We start from the raw sequence: 15,318 nt of genomic DNA on the forward strand, positions 1-15,318 counted from the left end.
GAGAGTTGGGTGACGTCATAGAGCCACCAATCTGATTGGCCAGAGGCTGAGGACCAATCGGATTCACCGCAGCTAGTACCAACCTTTCGATTTTATATATCTTAATATATAAAATTGAAAGGTTGGTACTAGCTGCGGTGAATCTGATTGGTCCTCAGCCTCTGGCCAATCAGATTGGTGGCTCTATGATGTCACCCGGCTCTATGACATCACCCAACTCTCTCTCCCTCTCCCCCACTGGCTCCCGGACGGAGGGGAAGCGGGCGCGGCCCTCCTGCCCCAGCCGCCAACGCTCACTTCCCTCCCCGGAGGGGGGACAGGCAGTGGGCAGGCAGCCTCCGGAAGGACCCCCTTCCTCCTGCAGCTGCCCCCGGTAAGATGGCGACGCACAGCGGACAGGCGGGGGGTGGTATTCAGTCAGGAGAGAGGGGGGGGGAAGTTAGTCAGGAGAGAGGGTGGGAGGGAGTCGGGGGAGAGGGGGGGGGGAGAGGGAGTCAGGAGAGAGGGGGGGGAGAGGGAGTCAGGAGAGAGGTGGGGAGAGGGAGTCAGGAGAGAGGGGGGGAGAGAGGGAGTCAGGAGAGAGGGGGGGAGAGAGGGAGTCAGGAGAGAAGGGGAGAAGAGAGGGAGTCAGGAGAGAAGGGGAGAAGAGAGGGAGTCAGGAGAGAAGGGGGGAAACCTGAACAGCTGTGAAGAGGGGGGGAAGAGAGTTGAGAGGGAGGATGGGGGAGGCAGAACATTACATCACGGGCAACGCCGGGTATATCAGCTAGTTAAGATGAATAGAAACCACAAAACATACACTGTTCTAATCCCTACTCATTCCACATTCTACATTTATTGACTGAGTGAGCTACAATGATATGTGAAGATTGCTTGATTTGTAATGTTTCTTCTTATGGCCATCACACAACTTGTAACCAGTTGTTTTCCAATGAACAAGTAGACATTTGTAGAGTAACCGCAGTAGCATGTGGTCCCTGAGCATTAGCCTATTACATCAACTTCAAAACAAAATATTACTGTAGCGTGTTAATATTAATGATAGTAGACATGTATGTGCAAAATGAATTGAAACGTGCATTCTGACATTTAAAAACAATTACATGGACATAAAGTAACATGCTGTAAGTAATATTAGCATTTTTTTTCTATGGGTTGACAGGCAATGAAAAAATATTTTAATGAATGATAAAAGATCTGTTCTGAAATTAATTGGTAGAATTTCTGCTGCAATGAGGCATTGCTGGTGTATGTTTAACTTGTTAAGAAATGTGCAGTATACCTGTAGGTAGGTTTTATTAATGAATGCGTTACAGAATGATTTATTTAATTCTTTGCTCTGCACCAGCAGAAATGTTATGCATAGAATTTTACTGTATGTTCTGCTTTATTTGTGTTTTGCTTTTCTTATAGGGTCGGGCCTGGATTAGACTTGCACTGATGGAAAAACGTCTGTCTGAGTATGTTACAGCAGCGCTGAGAGACTTTAAAACAACTAGGTATTGTAGTGTTTATTCTTAAAAATGGACTTCAACCTGCCCCCCGCTCCCGAAATAAATGAATAATTTTCTCATTTTGTGTAGATTTGTTTAACGCAGAGTTTCATATATCTAACTTAGGACTGAACAAGTTTTAGGAATAACCAATAGGTTTGTAAACACCTGTATAGACTTACTATACTTTGCATACAGGATTAACCCAAATCAATGCACTCGGTATATAAATGAGAAACTGATTAGTTCTTACAAATACATTGGCTTGATCCAGGTCCAGGATAATCTTAGACATGAGAGAGGGAGAAATTTCAATTTGCTGCACTTACAGTAGTAGTGAGTGTGGGAGGGTGCTGCCTGGGATAAGTGTGTCATATATACGTGGTGACCTGTGCTAGCACAGAGAAGAAGAGGAATCCCTATGGGCAGCGTACACCTCACCAAATGATTTATGATTTGAGTGTAAACATTTGTGTGTTCACTTGGGTGTCAGACACCCAACAGTATTTGTTCATTGTGACAGTATTGTTATATACGGTCTGTGCCATTTTTAGCGACCAATGAGACAATAGCTGTCTATCTAGACTGTCTCTTAATTTTATCATAATACCAATAAAAGTTACTTTTTTACATTTAAATCCTAAATCCGTTTGTGAGATGTGCGCCGTCCATAAGGATTTTTCTTCTCCTCTGTGCTTGCCCAGGTCACCCACGTATATTGATGCACTTAGACCCTAATATTAAAACTTAGCATTAATTAAATAAGGCGACAATTAAAAAAACCTCAAGTGGATAGTTATTTAGAGGGCAGCATTAATAATAGATCACTGTCTACAATACCACCAGTAATTCAAGTCTACGGAGTATACAAAATATTATGTCCTATATGTTAAGGGGGAAAAAATGTGTGTGTACATGTATAAAATGTCACCGGCAGGAAAGTGCTGTAGTGTTCACAGCAGGAGACTGTGGCTGAGCTGCAAGCTGTAACAATAGACAATGTTACCCATGGTAATATAAGGTTATATTGTAGCTGTAGCACTGACTGAAGGATTGATTCAGCAGCCATTATGTGAACCCAAAGAGCAAGGTATTCGCTGATTTGATCGGCAGCTAAGGTAATTCGTTTTTATTAAAGCTAATCAAATGCTGCATATATTAAAACAAAAAAATAAAATAAAAAAAGTGCTGCGAGGGATGCGGCTTTACACACCATTTCCCTTGTCCTGAGCAACGTGTCTGCCCATAAACCTTCTTTCCTTCCTTTCTTTCTCTTTGTGTCTTTTCTTTCTCTCGCTCTCTTCTTTCTCTTTCTCTCCTTTCTCATTCTCTCTCCATTATCCTTCTTTCCTTTCTCTCTCCCTCTCGTTACCTCTTTTTCAAATATCAATTGTTATTGTGGCTTATTAAACAGATTTGTTTTCTCACTTTTGCCCTCCTTGGACAAAAGAATAGCTGGAAAACATTTTGGTGTAAACAGTGATGGCTGCAAACCGCTCTTTGTGGTCTTATTCTCCTCTTCAAAATCCCATACTCCAGATTTGACCTTTAACTTATTTACAGCAGATATCTTTCAATGGGTGTTACAATCAAATATTGACCCAATCGCATGGTCAGACCAGGCACCGGTTGAGTTATTACTCAGAATTCCTTTTAATCTCCTGAGACACGGCCAATCTCGGCTAAATGAACACAAGGTGAAACTAATCCAATGAAAGTACAATTATAAATGGAAGGAAACAAAAGTTAAATGTTTGGGGATATATCTTACAAAAAAGTATCAGGACTTGTTAAAGCAACATTTCCCAGACCTTTTTTTCACAAATTAAGAAATACCTGGCTAGGGTGTGTTACGGCGGTGAAGATGAATAGTCTACCGAGATTACTTTACCACTTCCAGACCTTTCCTGTAGTAACCTCCTTGAAACTCTTTTAAAGATATACAGAACAGTATATTCCAGTTAATCTGGGGGAAGAGAGAGCCTAGATCAGTAATACTCTCCTGAAAAGCCAGAGAAGGACTCGGGGTCACAGATGTCAAAAAATATTATCTTGCGTGCCATTTAACAGAAGTCGCATACTGGCACAAATCCCAAATCATACTGCTGGGTGAGCATGGAAGCATCAGTCATAGTTCCAATTTCTTTATCAGCATTAAGAAGCCTAGATAAGGAGAGATCTAGGAATGCAATGATCCAACTCCCATCAGAGGTGATTACTTTCACCATGAACATATGGTATCAAACAAAGTCGAAATTGAGTTTAATCCAAGATCCCTCAAGATTTAGACCAGTCCTGGACAATCCAGACTTTGCCCCGAGTTATTATTCAAAACCGTTTGACATATGGAGAAATAAGAATATTCTCTAGCAAGACTTAAACATTAAAATTACTAGAGAGGATTGGGAGGACATCTGAGAGGTTGCATCAGACATTAATCTGTACAACAACAAAAGAAAAACATATATAAGATGTTTCATTGGTATCTGATGCTAAAAAGATTAACCATAATTATCCTGTTACCTCAAACATGCCCTGGAGACTCTGTGGACAGGTCGGTGACCATGTACATATCTGGTGAATAGGTACAAAGGTACTGGAAAATAATACAAAGAATGATAGAAGAAATTGTACAAATTAAAATCCCTTGGGACCCATTAACTATTGGATTAGCTAAACCAATAGGAAACATAGATCAGCAAGAACAAGAAATGAATATCCCATATTTTAACTGCCGCTAGATGTTAAATTTCGGCTCTGTTGAAAAATCAGAAAATCCCCCCATAAAGTATGGTAGAGCGAAGAAACGATGTAATGAGAATGGATAATCTGACAGCTTCCCTAAAGCATAGAGTAAGAGCTTTTCATAAACTCTGGGACCCCTGAATAAATGCCGATGATCCTGGTTCTGGAACATTAAGAGTAATCTGGAAACCTGAGTACATGAAAAGGAAACTTTTACCATCTATTTGTCTCTCTTCTAAATTAAAAAGGCTTATTAATGGTGTCAACTGTTAAGCGGGAGTGTTGTAAAAGTTTCTGATTTTGATGACTTTTTCCGTAATTTTCCCCTCCCCTTTTTCATTTCTATACCCAAGTGTTAAAATCTCAATAAAAAATATCTGAACGAAAAAGGAAAGTAAGGCAGGAACAATGAACACGTGCACATTATTGGGAACGATGCAAGCTATTCATTCTGTAGTAAACACTTCCAGCTTTATTAGACAATGTAACCATTATCCTGTGCACTTGGCAATGCTCTGCTGTAATGGAAACTTGTTCAGTCTTCATTATATTGCGTTATTTGCACAGAAATTGACTTTTTTTTTTTTTAAGTCAGCCAGTGTATTTGAAGAATAGTGTTTTAGGTACTTATCTTCAGGTGGCTTAAGTTAGATGCAGGAATCATTTTAAGGAAATCCCCGTTTCCTTCCCTCATTTACCATGTGATAAAAGCCCATGCTGTGTACTGAATAAAAACACTTTAGATGTATAACACGTAGAAGCAAAATGGGAATTTTAGTCTGTGTAAAGAAAGCAGAAGCTATCATAAGAGCATCAGTTTACGGAGCCTGTTTGAAAAGCCATCTTCATTTATCATACCTTTGTTAAACCAATGCAGAAAGCTGTACAGTGGTGACATGCAAGCATAGCTGTGGGCTTATTACATTCTGTTACTGGCTTTTATCTGGAGAAACACAGCTTCATCGGATTTTAAATAGGAGTCTAAACGTGACTAGTTTTCAAGACCAGAGTAAGCTGAAAATATTGAAACTATTAAGAGAAACAAATGTACTTGGATTTAGAGGAAATTCAAGAGGGCAATTTTCTTTTAAACATAGTATTGAACCAGGGTGTCTCCAGAGCAGAACCCCATATATTTCAGCTCCGTGGACCCCTTGCTTCCAGAAATATCTGTGTAGGGGGTGCCGGTATCCACACCGGGCAATGGCCGCTTTAAAAAAAAAACTCCCGCACCCTGCGGGCCAATAGGAAGTCATGACATCATCTGTTGCGGCTTCCTATTGGCCCATGTGACGGGGGAGCTTTGAAAAGCAGAGAGATACCGGCACCACCCCTTAGAAGCAGGGGGTCCCCTGAGCTGAAATGAATAGGGTTCAGCTCCGGAGACCCCCTGCTTCAACCCTATGTTTAAAAAAAAAACAAAAAAATCCCAATTCAGATTGCACTGCTATGGTTCTCTAACCGTAAAGGGGACTAACATTGTGGTTAGAACACCGGCTAATGTATTGGAAGATACAGGTCAGCAGCTTGTGACATAGGACAGAACCCTTGCCTCCGGTATTACAAATTCGCATTCAAGTTATGTGCAAGTGCTATAATTATATGTACATTTATGTTGGGAAACAAGAGTACACAATGTCACTGCCACATTTACAGAGCTTTAAACAATTGTTTAATAAAGAAGGGCAATGACACATTAACGGTTCAATTCGATGAGCTGCGTGGTTTATGAAGCATAGAAAAGAAAATGTTCAATGATTCCATGTACAGTAAGTGTTTATAATGAATATTATTGTCATTGTATTAATTATCATAATTGTATTATTTTCCACAACTAACATTGATTCTTCCCCGCCGCACTTTTTTTCGTCCCCACGTCGCGCTTACTCCTCGCCATGCACTCTTCCCCTCGCCCCGCTCTCTTCCCCTCGCCATGCTCTTTCCCTCGCCCCCTCCTCGCCATGTTCTCTTCCCCTCGCTCACTCCTCGCCATGCTCTTTTCCCCCAGGACGCGCTCCCCCCTTGTCGCGCTATTTTCCCCCACCCCACGCTCTTCCCCTGCATATTCCCTCCATGCCATGCTCTCCTCACCTTGCTCCCTCATCGATATGCTCTCTTCTCTTCAACTTGCTTCCTCATCGCCATGCTCTCTTCTCTTCAACTTGCTTCCTCATCGCCATGCTCTCTTCTCCTCACCTTGCTCCCTCATCGCCATTCTCTTTTCCCCCACGCCGCGCTCCATCCTTGCTGCGCTCACTTCTCACCGCGCTCTTTTCCCCCCTGGCACGCTCCCTCCTCGCCATGCTCTTCCCCCGCGCGTTCCCTCCTCACCATGCTCGCATCACCCTCGCCATGCTCACTCTTTGCCATGCTCTTCCCCTGCGTGCTCTTTCTCCCTCCACCATGCTCCCTCCTCGCTGAGCTCCTGATGATATTGTATATAAAGAGAGAAAATATACAGCATACACACAACAGCATATCCCATTCCCTATATAACATTAAGCAATATACAGTACAAGGAGTATGTATTCATCTGTATATACTGTGTATATACATACATACCCCCTGCATATAGTTGTACATTAAAATTAATTATTAATAATTTAATGATGCACAAGTTCTGTTGTCTTTTATCAAGTTAGTTAAAAAACATATATTTATTGAGTATCATATTTATACATATGTATATTGAGTATCAGAGTGCCATTCACAAGGATATAGCCAAGGCAATGTGAGAGTTAGGCGGTAGTTGAGGTTAGGGGTCGATATCACAGAGTACCATCTGCATAGACATGATGTCGTAGGTCACCAAGTGGTGATGTATAAAGCGTGAAATAGTGGTCTCTCAGAACGGACCCCTGAGGTACATAAGCAGATCAACAGGAGATATAGGCATGTTGGCAAAAGACCTGTGGAGGTAGAAGGGAGGGGGGGGGGGGGGATTTTGATGAGATTAAGGGCTTGACTATTGATATAAAGAGGGTGTAAAATCTGAAGAAGTGGTCAAAATGTTGAGGAGATAGGATAAGGAGGAAGAAATGGCCTTGAGATTTAGCTTCAAGGAGATTATTGGCCACTGTAGACGGACGTTCACAGAGGTACACAATTGGAGGCTTTTATAAGGTGAAATTATAATAGGCTTTATTGTGCCTTTTCCTTTTTCATCAGGAAATCATCTAAACACAGGGGGGGGGAACAAAGCTTCTATTCACTTGGGAGTATTTCTAGTGAAAATACCATGCAATTAATTCACATCTCCCTTAGTCAAGCATGTCTCGCAGCCCCAAAACATATAGGATGAAATAAGCAGATATAAGCAGTCTCTTAATAATGAAAGTCTTATCTGTTCCTTGGAGGGAAAATCTTCTCTGTTCAGCTCCCTTACCTCAGGGTGTGTCAGCATTCAGGTTCAGAAGTTTTCCCTGTGTCTTGTAAGCAGCTCTGCTGTTTCTTCTGGCAGGGCTCAAGACTGTTGTGAGAGTCAAAGACAATCTCTGCTCTCTCTCCCAAGTTCAGCTCTCAGTCACAGTAAGGAGTTACTTCCTGTCTCAAAGGCAGGCTTTTTCTACCACCTCTAATCAGGCAGGTGGTGTTAGTTAATTTGCTACCAGCAGTTAACCACCACACTGCTGGATTAGAGGCACATTTGTGAACAGGGATAAGTCCCCTGTTACATACCTCCCCTGTTTGTGGGAAGCTCGGGCTTACCACGGCCAAAGCCCATCCTTCCACTCTCATTCAAGATCTTTCTGTGACTTGAATGAGAGTGGATGGAGGAAGAGAACCCTCTGTCCCGCTGGGATTGGAGCCCTTTCTCCAGTTTATTTTTGTCTCCTCCTGAAGGTGCTTGAGATCAGCACTCCTCAGTCGCTCGAGGAGGACTTTTTCCACGTAAAGTCTTTTTATCACGTGCGCGGTCATGAGATTTCTGTTGCGTCGGGCACTCCTCTTTTTGTAGACAAAGTGTATGTCAACAGTTGTAGAGCAGTTAGGACTAGCCCTTAGAGTTTTCTGCTCTTGAAGCAGTCTTTCTGCAGTTTCTCCACACCACGGAGTTGCCAGTTCAGCTTCTTTGGGACTGAGTTGCACCTCCACCTCCTTTTCCAGAGAACGTCCTATTTTTTCAGCTTCCTCAGCTAAGGATTCTTCTGGCTTTGATTCTGCACTCCTACCTCTGTTTGTTGCCTGTTGGGCAGCTGTAGGTTTGGCTAGTGCTTTCTTAGGTGGCTCAAACTTCGTAATTTTGAAGTTGCGTGGAGTCCCCAATTCTCACTGTACCCTTGTCCTCACGGGCATTAGTTACTGTGGGATACTGGTGCTTGGGCAGAGCCAATACCTTTTTCCGTATTGGAGGAATCTGTAAGTTACTGGCCTGCAGAGTCTCAACCTGTTTGAGTGCGTCTTGCAAGTCTCTTCTTAGGGAATCTGCGCACTTTGCTTCCTCTGAGTCTGTATCAGAGTCTCCTTCATATTCTGGAGCTCTGTAATTTTTGTCAAGGTTGCCGCTGCGTCTGTTTTCTCCTTGGTGTACTGACTCATGGGAATGGAACAGTCTCTCTGTCTCTCCAGCTCTTGCTCCAGTTTCTGAGCCTTCTCACGCTCCCTCTCATACAGAGTCACCTGGTATCGAAGCTCCACTTCCAATGATGCTCTGAAGACATGCAGCGTGGCCTTTAGCTCCTCATACTGCTCTGTGGGGACGTACTGGGTATTCAGACGTTCCTGCAGCGCTTGTACCTCTTTAGCAGCCTGCAGTTTTTCTTCCTGCAGCGTTTGCTGCTTCTCCTCAGCATACTGGAGGTGTGTACGCAGACCTTGCAGTTGGTTCTGCAGTCGGTGCTCTGCTTCAAACTTTTCCTTGACTTCTGTCAACTGAAAATTTTCTTCTTTCAGTTTTAAGTTTTCTCTTTTTAATCTTGAATTTTCTCTTTTTTCAGTCTCTGTATTCTTCAGGGCTTCTTTGCAGTCCTCCTTCCATTTACGCACATCTGCTTTGAGAATGACACTCTCCTGGCGTGAGACTTCCTTCTCTAGGTTGAGGGTCTGAAGCTCCTTCTGAGAGACTTTGAGATCTGTATCAAGATTACCAATAGTTTCTTTAGCAATGTCCAGCTCCTCAGTGAGACTGTGTAGTTCCTTTCTGGAAACTTCCAGGTCTGTGCGGCAGCTGTTGGTCTCATGATGTGAGGCATCAAGCTCTATACGAAGAGTGTGAACCTCTTGCTGGAAGACTGTCATCTGCTTCAGTGCCTCCTCATACTTCCGCTTGTAGCCACCAGCCAGCATTGGCTCTGCTTTTCATCCATGGAGGAAATAGTAGCCTTTGCAGTATCTAGCTCAGTCTTGAGATCCTCCAATTCGGTCTTGGCCGCAGAGTAAATTGCGAGCACAGTCTTCTGTAGCTCAGCATTATTTTTTCTCTCCCTTTCCAATTCTTCACAGAGCAGATCACAGTCATGTCTGGCAATTTTCAGGGCGTCTTCAGGCCTGGTCAAGGGATCGTCACTCACTGGTTCCGGCTCCGCTTCCCTGGGATGACTGGTTGAGGGTTCCTCACTGTTTGCACCGGACAGACACTTATTTGTTGTACACGACTTCTGCCTTGGGTCCTCTGGATATTCGGTTAACCGCGGGACGAATTCTCCATTTTCTCTAGGCCACAGGGCAACTCGGTCCCCCTTTTCCTCCACAGGATCTGCGGACGTGTCTGTTCCTTCCACGATAAGTGAAGAACTGCTTTTCTTTTTCCGCCTTTTTCATTTGGATGACACCGTCCCTTCAGGGATATTGGGGTCTCCATCTTCATTTGAAATTTTAGTGGCTTCATTATATACGCCAGGCTTTTCTTGCAGTTGCTTTAGCTGACAGAAATATTGGGTGATCTGCTGCTCCCGCTCTGTCTCCTGCTGATCATATTCGTCAAAGGGAGCGGTCTTTTCTGTTCGTGCCGAGTTCAGGCACCCCCACCATTCTTGGGGTGTTTTGTGGGTGTGACTCGGTTCGGGTTCCCCGTAAGAGATGTCTTCCTCTTTATTGGACTGGAAGGGCCACTCTTCCGTGGGGTAGGGTTCATTACAGGAACGCTGCATCTTGTCCTCCATTTTTAGGCTATCAGGTGTAATTTTCTTCCTGACCTCAGGAGGCACTATTGCAGCTGTTGCCACTGTATTTGCTAGAACCCCCAATTGTGGTTGTCCTACAGATGGGCATATTTTGCTTGTAGAGGTCGTAGCTCTCACAGGCATCTCTGTAGAATTTTCTTTCTTGGGATATTTTTTTTTCCCCAATATCTGCAGTATTGTGCATGCATTTTCTCTTATCAGGTATACAAGATGTGCAGTTGCTAGGTAAAAAAGTCTATTTGCTCTACACCATTTACTTGCTAGGTGCAATCTCTCCGCTTCAGCAACAGAATTTGGTTTTCTGCCTGAGTTCAGTAATTTTCAGTCTCATCTTTGGGTATTATGGCATTCACACTTCACACTTTGGGTGTCTGTTTTTGCTCCCAAGATATATATAGGCAGACTCTTTTACTTGCAGAAAAAAAAACATTCTTTGCAGTGCACTATTTCTTTCATTCCCGGCAGGGTGACTCAACATTCAGCAATTGGTTTTGAAAAACCTTTTACACAGTTCAGAAATCACTTTTCCCCTATAGGGCAATTTTACACTCAGCATTTGTTTGCTAAAAATTCCCCTGCTTCAGCACAGTCTTGTATCAATTTCCACACTTTTCTGTTCTTTCTCCATTCACAGCTGGTAGCCCTATGCGGTGTGGCAACCTTTATTTGCAAAATCAGTACCACTCGTGGGTCACCATCTGTATTCACTGCTTCAGCAAAACTTTTGAAAACAACAAACACCTATCCCTTTTTAAGGGCTGATTCACTTCTTGAACCCTGACTATGGCTGGAAGGCAAACCCCCTATTTCAATGACCATATTACACTTTGTGATAGGCAAAATAAGGTTTAGCTACTTCAGCAGTCTCTTCTGAGTTTTTGTAAGTTTCAGAGCAGTGAGTATCCCTTTAACTGTAATCTCTGCTGCATGAGGGGGTTTTTTTTTTCCAGACTGTTTGTAGGCCAAAAAGTATAACAAAAAATTTCACATACAAATCTCCGGTCCTTTTTAACTTCAAAGACACCTCTTGTCCCACCTCGGACACCAAATGTAGACGGACGTTCACAGAGGTACACAACACAATTGGAGGCTTTTATAAGGTGAAATTATAATAGGCTTTATTGTGCCTTTTCCTTTTACATCAGGAAATCATCCAAACACAGGGGGGGGGGGGGGGGAAACAAAGCTTCTATTCACTTGGGAGTATTTCTAGTGAAAATACCATGCAATTAATTCACATCTCCCTTAGTCAAGCATGTCTCGCAGCCCCAAAACATATAGCATGAAATAAGCAGATATAAGCAGTCTCTTAATAATGAAAGTCTTATCTGTTCCTTGGAGGGAAAATCTTCTCTGGTTCAGCTCCCTTCCCTCAGGGTGTGTCAGCATTCAGGTTCAGAAGTTTTCCCTGTGTCTTGTAAGCAGCTCTGCTGTTTCTTGTGGCAGGGCTCAAGACTGTTGTGAGAGTCAAAGACAATCTCTGCTCTCTCTCCCAAGTTCAGCTCTTAGTCACAGCTAAGGAGTTACTTCCTGTCTCAAAGGCAGGCTTTTTCTACCACCTCTAATCAGGCAGGTGGTGTTAGTTAATTTGCTACCAGCAGTTAACCACCACACTGCTGGATTAGAGGCACATTTGTGAACAGGGATAAGTCCCCTGTTACAGCCACTCTGTAAGGATTGTTTCAGTCAAAGGTGGTATAAAAACCAGCCTGCAGATGGTCTAGGACAGGTGTCTGCAACCTCTAGAAAAAGTCATTTTCTAAAAAAATTTAAAAAAAATTGTGTGTGTGCCGATCACGTGCTTTTTAAGTGAAACGTCTGTCTTTTGTCACTGTTTTGTCACAGAAATTGTATTTGTAATGGTGATGTTTTTAATTAATAATCAAAACGCAATTTTAGTGCCAAAATGCAAAAAAGTTTGACTTAGAACATGTGTTTTAGCTATTTGCACTTCTATATTTATAGTAACTAAATTCCTTGTGTGTGTGTATCTCTCTCTCTCTGTGTGTGGTGTGTGTATGTCTCTCTGTGTCCTGCCCCCCCTTCTCTCCTGACTCCCCCCCACCCCCGGCGGAGCTGTGGACACGGGGGCGGGGGGGGGGGTTTGTCCGAGTCTCCCCTCGGCGGAGCTGCAGACACGGCTGTGTGTCCTGCTGCAGCCAGCCCCCCGGCGGACGTACGGGAACACGGGAGGGTGCTCGGCGGCTCACTGGGGGGGAGGGAGGAACGCATCACGGGGTGGGGTGTGTCAGTCTGTGTGTGTGTGTGTGTGTGTGTGTGTGTGTGTGAGTCAGTCAGTCAGTCTGTCTCACACAATAAGAATGACGCATGCGCAGTGAGACTATGAGAAAGGAATCATAGTACGGGATAGGGAATTGCAGCCATAAATAACATCCATATGACAGAGGGGTGTACCTTGCACTGTACCCAAGTTAAACGGGCCAAACACACACATGAGGTACTTGCAAAACTTAAACGCAATACCCGGCCAAAGCTACTATTGAAGTATATATAACTACATAAACACTAGCCACCATGGCCATTGTGATATCTCTTGCAAGGGATTATAGATTTAAAACACCCCTTCCTAACCAAGAACTACCAAAGTTATAACACCATAACTATAATAACCTCAATATCCACTCTGGTAGACCTACACCTCTAGAGTGGCATTATCTCCACCAGAGGTAATTATGAGAGCAACATGAACAATCACCAATCCTAATATCCAGAATAAGATACACATATAGGACAAAGAACCTCAAACACTACATCTCTGGCAAACAACACCTAACGAGAACGAAACGATCAACATATCTATTACTGTTTAACCATAAGGATCAACTAGGTGACTACAGTAGAATACATAGACTTACACATGTCAATTTTTAAACATTGCATATGAATGCGAATAAAATTGATTTTAGATACACCTTTTTTTGCTATCTCTGACCACGTATAACATAAAGGTCTGCGGTGCGCCATAATAGGGATCTCACTGTATCTGGCTATGGATACAAACTACAAATACACAATACATACATATACTACCCTCCCCAAAAAACACCTACATGACCCCCCGACATAAACACTACCCTCCCCCAATACACACATTATATATACACACACACACACACACACCTTAACCCCGTTATAACGCGATCCGTTACAACTCGAATTCGCTTATAACGCGATGCAAGCGTGGCTCCCAATTTCCATATTTATGAATACTTTACAACACGATTATTGGTATCTTAAATACTTTATTGTACAACGCATATAATTATACATTATTTCTAACGCAATGTGATTCTTTGGACCCCAAGTACAGCATATAAGGGGGTTGAGCTGTATATACGCACTCGCGCGCACACACACTGACATTGATTGGGCCTCTCTCTTCCTCGCAGTCCAGCCGGGGGGGTGCTGGCCAGGCCTCTTGTCACGATATACAATTGCCACGCTCAGTAGCTCTCTGGTTGACATAAATATATATTCACTTTGTGGTGGGTGTGGGAGTTTGAGCTTGCTGGGTATCTGTGTTAACCTATGTCTCTTTGGAGGCTGTGGCACCTCCCCCCAGAGCTCACTCCTCCTCCTTCACCCTTTTAACTTGGAAGGTCATTTCACTTGCTGCAGGAACAAGACCCATTATGGTTTCCCCTCTCACAGAGGTAAAAGGAAGTGTTCACAGTGTAGTGTAGGACCTGCATTATTTTGGTTATACCTTGACGTTGGTATGCAGGCTTATGACGCCTTTGGCCAAAGGGTTAACTAAATAACCAATTATTATTATTGAAGTATTTTACTTTATATGTTTTGTCAATTGGATGCAGCATTGGGCACCCCCTGTCTCTTGTTATATACAATTGCCACGCTCAGTAGCTCTCTGGTTGACATAAATATATATTCACTTTGTGGTGGGTGTGGGAGTTTGAGCTTGCTGGGTATCTGTGTTAACCTATGTCTCTTGTCACGTTGGCTCACGCCGCCATGAAAGGAGAGAAGCAGGCAAACAGTTGGGGAGGAGCCGGGTCCGGCGGCAACAAGTGGCCTGACCAGTGCTGGCCAGGCCCCCTTCCCCCCCGCAGCCACCACCAGGATAGTGAGGTTGAGATGCAGCAGCTGGGGATCTGCAGAGAGCCACAAGTAGGAGCGGAAAGAGCCACATGAGGCTCGGGAGCCACAAGTTGCCGACCCCTGGTCTAGGAGGACATGGGCATTTATGCAGTGGAGCATATGAAATGACCAGATATTCAAGGAGTTGGAAAGAAAGAGGCAGGGCGCTAGTTACTAAGGCAAGTAGGGCAAAACGTGTCATTTTTCAAAATTGCTGTGACAACTGAATGGATGTAGGATAAAAGGAAAGTGCCAGAAGACCATAAAGAGTTGAAGATATGGGTAAGAGTAGGGGCTAGGGTAGGAGCATGAGATTTGGTGATGAGATTTGAGGCAATTGGTAGAGTGGACATGAGTAACCAGTAAACAGCCACTTCCATAACGGATGATTAAAGTCAAGAGTGGAAGGAGGAGTTCTGGGCAGATGTAGTGTAAAGGAGGAAGGTACAGAAGGCAAATATCTAGGGGTAATATCCAACTTGACTTCAAAATGATCAGCAAAGGATTGCGGGGAAGTGAATGAACGAAGAGAGAGGTGGAGGGAGATTAACAGAGACAACGGCATATGTTGGATTTGTAAATTGATTAGTGAGAATTCGTGTTTGGCTTTGGCAAGGACAAAGATTAAAATGAAATTAAAAAAAATAAAGGCGAATTCGCCGTTTAGAAAATCAGCACAAGAGTAAGATTCCTTCTGACTCATTCAGAGGAGTAAATTCAAGTGCCAAGGACGTGCGTTTGTGAGTTTAAACAGGGTATCAGGTGTGACGGAGCTGAGGAATAGCCTAGAGCTAGGTGATTGGTATTCTAATACAAGTAAATATCTGGCCGTTTATATC

The 15,318-nt window shown here is 43.4% G+C and overlaps 1 protein-coding gene across 5 annotated transcripts in view; it reads left to right on the forward strand.

Annotated features, from left to right (window-relative positions):
- Nucleotides 1-15,318, forward strand: part of RUNDC3B (RUN domain containing 3B) — a 237,229-nt gene that overhangs the window by 133,397 nt on the left and 88,514 nt on the right. For all 5 annotated transcript variants that reach the window (XM_075587444.1, XM_075587445.1, XM_075587448.1 and 2 more), the window contains one exon: nt 1,414-1,499. In XM_075587444.1, the coding sequence (XP_075443559.1) occupies nt 1,414-1,499 (86 nt within the window). The remainder of the gene's footprint in view (nt 1-1,413; nt 1,500-15,318) is intronic.

This window comes from Ascaphus truei, chromosome 2 (genome assembly GCF_040206685.1).
Source record: "Ascaphus truei isolate aAscTru1 chromosome 2, aAscTru1.hap1, whole genome shotgun sequence".
Taxonomy (NCBI): Eukaryota; Metazoa; Chordata; class Amphibia; order Anura; family Ascaphidae; genus Ascaphus; species Ascaphus truei.